Source organism: Formica exsecta, unplaced genomic scaffold (assembly GCF_003651465.1).
Source record: "Formica exsecta isolate Colony F162 unplaced genomic scaffold, ASM365146v1 scaffold339, whole genome shotgun sequence".
Classification (NCBI taxonomy): domain Eukaryota; kingdom Metazoa; phylum Arthropoda; class Insecta; order Hymenoptera; family Formicidae; genus Formica; species Formica exsecta.
In genome coordinates this window covers 8,861-16,143 of record NW_021850644.1, presented here as the reverse complement: position 1 = coordinate 16,143, position 7,283 = coordinate 8,861, and the positions used below count along the sequence as shown (strand labels likewise).

The following is a 7,283-nucleotide window of genomic DNA, read 5'->3' as shown; positions in this document are numbered from 1 at the left end:
GAGAACCGTCGTGAAAGTACACGGCCTCAGTCTTTTGGGGCGCTACCCTCAAGCCTAGCTTCTTGATGAAACGCACAACACACGCCAACGGTAGGTTCGCTCTCCTCCTCGCTTCCACCCAGTTTTCTCCCCCGGCTATGACCAGTGTGTCGTCCGCATAACATACTGTGGCGGAACAGCAGGGAGGGAGGGCAGTGCGGAGCATCCTATCGTATGCAAGATTCCACAAGAGAGGGGTAGGGTGTTAGGGCCGATTTCGAGCCACCTTTTTCCATTGGTGCAAGAAAGAAGTCCGTGAGAGAGAAGGAGACGGAGATACGCCTAGAAAGAGATAGAAAGATATCCGAGAGGTGAGGAAGTGTGTCGGGGGAGGGGGAAGAACAGGGAGGTACGTATGGCGAGGGGGGTATCGCGGCCGGTGGGAAAGCTGTGCAAAGGGGGATGAGAGGTCGCGGGGGAGTGAGCGGGTACGGGATGACGAGATCGGCCTGGAGATGACGCTCGGGTTCGATCGGGGATCGCGGGGGAGCGAACAGGTATGGGGTGACGAAATCGGCCGGGAGATGACGCTTGGGGTCGATCGGGCGGTAAAGGTTTGTTGCGCGACTCGTCTCCTGGAGAAGGCGACGGCGATTCCTCGCGCCGTTTCTAGCGCGCGATCCGTAATCGCGATTCTTTAGAGACGCGTGCCGCTTTTAGCGCGCGATCCGCGAACGGACGCCGGGTATCCGGCGTCGAGCGAGATGGGGGATCGTCAAAGGGCGGTCAAACGGAGAGAGGAGCGCCCTCGTCCGTTTCCTCTTTTCGCGACGCGTGTTAGCGGCGAAACGAGCGCGCTTATCGCGTGGATCGTTGAAAAGTCGTAGAATAAAGAGAGATTGTTGTTCTCGCGAGAGAAGAAGAGCATTTTTTATTGTTTTTTTTTTACAATATTTCGATATATATATATATAATACAATATTTCGATATATATTAATAATACAATAATACGAGTACGCGGATAAGCGTATCACGATTCCCCGAAGAGCAGAGCCTGCAGCTCGCAATCGATCAGATCGTTGCGGTCGAAGTTCTTGCTCTTGCGTATTATCGTTGGAATAAGCGCCGGATCGTGAGCGCCGGCCGCGATGTCGAGGAAACGAGTCAGCTTGTTATTGATGTGTGCGGTTAAACCGTTTAAAGATACAACGATGCGGTTGACGCAAAGCTCCAGATTCAATATATTTAGGACAGTGCCTTTCGATACAGCCAGACGAACTTTGGGCGTTTCGAGACGGAGTATTCGGAGATCGTTGAGTTTGCCGAATCGCAGCGTCAACTGTTCGATGTATATCGGCGCCAGAGGGCGCGTCTCGTCGTGCTCTCGTCGGAGCGAAAGTACGACAGAAGCGTGGATCGTAGATTGAGCAGTTCCTTCCACGTATTCGGCGTTAGCGAGATCTCTTTGCCGTGACAATCTCCGAGGACGATTTCCACGAAAGAGGGTCGGCTGACGTTAACGTTGACCTCGAGATGTTTGTACGCAGTTTTGGTCAATGGGTAGCGTCTTCTCAAGATTCTGAGCGGTCGCCTGACCGAGGCGTCTGCGTCGCGTCTTGGCGTCCGGTCGCGGTCTCGCCTGAAAGTAGACGCGGGCGATGAGAGAAACGGCGCTAGTAGATTATTAGTTCGAATAAGCGTTTAATAGTCTTACTCATTTTCCGGTCTAGCTCGCTTAGCGTATCCCGCGTTATCCTTGCGGTTTCGCTCGGCTAGCCTCGATCGATCGTCGAACGAGTGCTGCTGTTGCATTGTCACGTACATCGTCGTTTGTTCTTTCTCATTCTTTCTGGTTCTTTCTTGTTCGTAGGCTTCGGCGCTCGAAGACTTCGGTGTTCGCCAATGAAGCGCTTAACGGATGGATGGTCTTTGTATACTCGCGTAGAGATCGTCCTCCTCCCTTTCGCGTGCGTTCTCCCTTATATTCTATTTTTTAAAATGACGGTGGGGTCGCTCTAGTCGTCCTCCTCGTCGATCCCCTCGCTTTCGGTTACGTCACCGAGACGATAGACGCGACTGAGGAGATCGCGCAATTGTCTTAACAGCCCGTTCGTAGGATACTCGATACCGAGCGCGTGTAGGTCGAAAGGACCCGCCGAGGTCACGATATTCGTGAATTCGTTGAAGGCGTAGAACTGACGTTTGGCAAAGAAATATAGGTTACCATCGATGTATTGGAAGGCTAACGTTATCGCGGGCGATATTCCAGGAAATACATCCTTCAACGGAGCGTGTCTAACGGCTATCATGCGACACTCGTCGATCTCCGCTACCTTGTCGTCGTCGTAGATTGCGTAAGTTCGTCACGTGTGCGTGTTTATCGCGGTGTTGATCTTAGCGTCTTGGGGAAGTCCGATATTGTGGAGATATCTCGGCCAACCCGATTTTAGCTTAAAGTTGGGATATTCCGCGAGGTAGATCGAATCGCTCGCGAATAGCACGAGATCGCCCGAGGGTCTTCGATACGCGGCGGATAGGCGCGTAAAATTCGCCGGGAGAAACGGTGCGTAATCCGTGAGCGTCATAGGTCTACCATAGCGTCTCTCGGTCACGCCGACCGACCATACGTTGCAGCAATTAGCTATGTACAATCGGCGATTCATTATCAGCGCCACGTCCACGCGCCGCAACGCACAAAGATCCGCGCGCGCGGGATCGGTCGGCGCGACGCGGTGGTCGCGGGAATCGCCGTCGGATAGTTTTTGTCGTCGTGAGACCCGTACAGATTCTGTATAGCAAGGACGTCCTCTATGCTCAGCTTAACCGGAAATTGATTCTCGATGTCAGGTATATACGGGAACATTATCGAGTCGTTGCGCATGTTGTGCTGTAGAGCCAACGCGTGGCCGATCTCGTGCGTCAGCGTTTGCAGCAGATAATGCGTATCGGGAGGATTCTTGTTTAGATACACGTGCCACGGTTTCGAATCGTCGACGTGTACCTCCGACGCGAAGTCGGTCGCTCCCGAGGGAAAGAACGCGTGAGCTAGGGCTCCTCCCGGACCATTGAAGGTCGCCGGGCAAACGCCGACGTTCCGGCGATTCGCGTAAGTGTGCGCGCCCATTTGATACGATATCAGTATATTGGGGCGTAGCGGGTCGCGCGCGAACGTTAGCGACGAATTCGCCGCCCATAACGCGAACGCCGCTTCGGCCGTTCGCAAGAGTTCCTCGCTAGCCACCTGAAAGTTCCACGTGAGACGCGTTTTCGGCCATTTTCGCGCGATCGGGAATGTCCGCGAGACCGCATCGCGATTTGCGCATAAGGCGAAGCGTAACGGTGTCTAACGCGCCATTTCCCGACAATTGATAGTATTTCTGAAATAGCGACAGCGCGTGACGCAGAGATGTCGCGTTATCGGACAGCGATCCCCCTTGTCCTTCAGAAAACCGTACGCGCGCAGGAAGCGGAGCGCCTCGGTCTTCTCCGAGTCAACGGGCGTCGCGGCCGTCGTGGCGACGAGCGTCGCCGCTAGGATGGGAAGAGCTATCCTCGCGTTAGTCATCACGCGGAGCGGAGGGAGAAATGAGGGGAACTACCGAAGGACACCGGACGCGATTGATTCGCGCGTTCGGCGAGACGTCTATTTTTATCGTCGACGAATTCGACGCGGGTGGGGGAGAAGGGGAAATGTGTCGACGATTCGTTCGAAGGAGAGTCGCGGTTCGCCTCGATTAGAGGAACGCACTCCGATGACGAATAAACGCTGGTCGAGCGTCCGGGATGCGCGTTATCTAGCGGATGTTCGAGTTCCTCTTATCGTTTTACTTTTTTATTATTTCTATTTTTATTATTCGTTTATCCCCTAAGGATACTCGGTAAACGATTAGAGAAACGTACCCCTTCCGGCGACGATAAACATTCGCCGAGTATCCGAGATGCGCGTTATCTAGTGGGCGCTTGAGTCCCTCTTATGGTTGTATTTTTTATTATTTTCCTCTATAATCTATTTTTATTAGTTTTCTCTATAATATATTTTTATTATTCGTTCGTCTCTGCTCAGGTCGAGCGATTAGAGGAACAATTGCGGCGAGCGACAATCGCGGAAGGAAGATGCGGTTCGAGTCGCGTCGCGATCTTCGATAAGGCGAAAAAAGCCTATCGAGGAAACCCGACGATCGATAAATCGTACCGCGACATCCGCGCGTCGATCCTTATAAACGCGAGATCGTTTCGAGAAGCGCCAAAGTATTCTCGCTCGGGAGATAGCGAAGTGACGAAACGACGAAGCGCGAAACGGCAAAGTGCAAAGTGGCGAGATGCGAAATAGCGAGAATTAAGATCGGTCGCGAACTGTTCGATATGGAACGAATCAAGCAGATACTTAACGCGGCTGATCACATTAATGTAAACGGGGATTTAATCGCGATAAAGTCCTACGTTCTGGGAAATCTCGTCTCGGATCTGCGCGAGGAGGCGCGAGGCGTTATCGAGAACAGTCCGGATTCGTTCAGATTCGCCTTTCAGTTGGATGGAGACGCCGATATCACGCGTTTAATGTAAGTATTCGATCAGGATTTTTATAATACATTTTATAATACTTTTTATAATAAATTATAATTTTTTTAATAACTCTTTTACTTTTTTATTTTAGACAACAGATGGAGGACTGTATAAGAACGGCGCAAGAATCGCTCTACGATCTCGTGACGAGGATGAGGACTATGCTCGCGCAAGCGCAAAGCGTTCACAGCGCGTTGCGCGACGCTCGCGGACGCGACGCCTCCGAGGACGCCGCGCGAGCCCCCGAGCCGTCCGAGTTTCGCGGGCGCAACCTCGTCGCCCCTGAGTTGATCGACCAGCTTCACGGGCGCAATGTCGATGTTAGGCGAATCGTCGCGCCGCCGATCGACGAGGAGCCCGAATCGCGGCCGATCGACGAGACGCCCGAATCGCGGCCGATCGACGAGGAGCTGGAATCGCAGCCGATGGAGGACGAGGCCGAACCGTCGACGGTTGAATCGCCGACGGGTGACGATGGCGAACCGCCGACGGGCGACGTGATCGAACGATTGATGAATTACGAGCCCGAATCGCAGCCGATCGACGAGGAGTAATTTTATACGGTAAATGTCTTTTTAAAAATTTTTTTACGATACGTTAAAATTAGATTAACGCGCTAATAAAATTCGATGGTAAATACAATATGCATATTAACGCCGACCTCACCGATTTCAATGACCTTGACATATGTTGTAAAAGACATGACTCTAAGTAACTTGCAAAAAATTTTAGCCGTCGCTTGTTGTTCATTACAAAGTTAGTAACAATTTAAGTTTATGACTCTTCACGCAAAGCGAGATACAATTTTAAATGGATTTGCAACTTTGAGTGCAAAACGAGGTTTAGTTCATATCGCGAAAAAGTGGCGATTATGATCCGCCGCCCCCCGCCTTACGAGGGAGCTTCGGAAGATATAACTTAACCCAAACCAAATTTTAGTTTTAAATCAGAAATAGGTTTGGGTTAGGTTATTTCTTCCGGAAGTGGAGCCCCCCGTAGGAGGGGCGGAACCCACTGTTTCCATGCCTATACTTTTTAAAGCAAAGTGAGATTCTACATGGGTTGTACATGAGTTGAACCTCGCTTTGCGTAAAAAGTTGTAAACCCATGTGGAATTTCACTTCTCATTAAAAAATATATTCGTGGAGGCAATATGTTCCGCCCCCCCCTGCGGAGGGGCTCCACTTCCGGAAAAAATAACTTAACTCAAACTCTATCTTTAAAACATAAGCTTGGTAATTCATGCCGAAATATATACAGTTTTATGTCGCAAGTATCGGTCGGTCACTACCTTCGATTGTTAATAACTTTGAAATAAACAACGAGCGACGGCTAAAATTTTTTACAAGTTACTTAGAGTCATGTCTTTGACAACATATGTCAAGGTCATTGAAATCGGTGAGTTCGGTGCTAATATGCATATATTTACCCTTTATAATATATATTACTATGCGCTATTGTGTACTATTATATATACTTTATATATTATATACTTTCTATATCATACATTTTATATATTATACGCTTTATATATTATACACTTTATATATTATACACAAGTAGTGTATCTAAGCCGGTTCTAACGCAGGTCCTCTGAGGGGGGGGGCGAGGGGAAACCGGCGCGGGGGATATGACGGGGAATCGCGTCCTAACCGGTAGGCGAGGGGTCCGCGGAGAGGGGAGGGGAACGCGGCGTCCTAACCGATGGGCGAGGGTTCCGCGGAGAGGGGGAGGGGGACCGCGCGAAACCGATTGGCGAGGGGTCAAGAGGGAACGCGAAGGTACGATGTCGCGAGGAGGCGTGGGAGAAGGATAGCGCGAGGCGTCCATATGAGCGTAAGACAAGGATAGCGTTTGCATGCACGTTGGAGAGAGATGGCGCGAGGCATGCACTTGGGAGAGAGATAGCGCGAAGCATGCACGTGGATGATACGGCGTTCGCAAGGCGGTGTGAGAGAGATAGCGCGAGGCGTTCGCGTGTAGGAGAAAGATGACGTTCGCATGCACTTGGGAGAGAGAGAGAGAGAGATAGCGCGAAGCATGTACGTGGATGATACGACGTTTGTAAGGCGGTGCGAGAAGGATAGCGCGAGCAAGGAAGGGAAGCGAAAAAAATACATAATCATTTTTTTCATTTTAACACATTTATTTATGTTAAAATACATCACCTCGTCTCAAGGTTTCAGACAAAAGTTCATCCACAGCATACGCTAATAGTTCGCAATCTATGATAGATGTTTTATCATAGACGTCGCGCAAGATTTTAATAGCATCATCTTTTTCGGCACCAAACATATTATCTTGCAAATTAACGACAAGTCGATCGAAACTCTCATTTACGGCTTTTATATTCTCACACAGTTTCAAATATTCATGATTAACGCAATGTTCGAGTTCGAATAAAAAAAATATAGTTGACGGTTTCATGTACAAGCAAGAATCGGGTAACGTAAGTTTCATAATATTCGTTTTGTGTATTTTAACAATCTTAATTGATAAATCGTAAATCCATATTGGTGCATGATTAGGCGTTTGTACAAGCTGTTCAACGTCCGTTCGTTTCAGCATTAGCGATTCCCATGTGTCAATAGATAATACGATTTGATTGCCTCGGTTATCGCCGAGATGTAATTCCACGTAAGATGTTACTCCAACGCTGATTCCAATATCCAAGTATTTATAAGCAGTGCGCGTCAAAGCAAATCTGCGTACCAAAATACGCGGTATACAACGAGGTTTAC

The 7,283-nt window shown here is 49.6% G+C and overlaps 1 protein-coding gene across 1 annotated transcript in view; it reads right to left on the bottom strand.

Annotated features, from left to right (window-relative positions):
- Window positions 1-6,690: 6,690 nt before the first annotated feature.
- LOC115238439 overlaps window positions 6,691-7,283 on the bottom strand; it is a 9,303-nt gene continuing 8,710 nt past the window's right edge. The window contains exon 3 of the mRNA XM_029812282.1: window positions 6,691-7,283. Coding sequence (XP_029668142.1) covers window positions 6,697-7,283 — 587 coding nt within the window. The 3' untranslated portion in view covers window positions 6,691-6,696.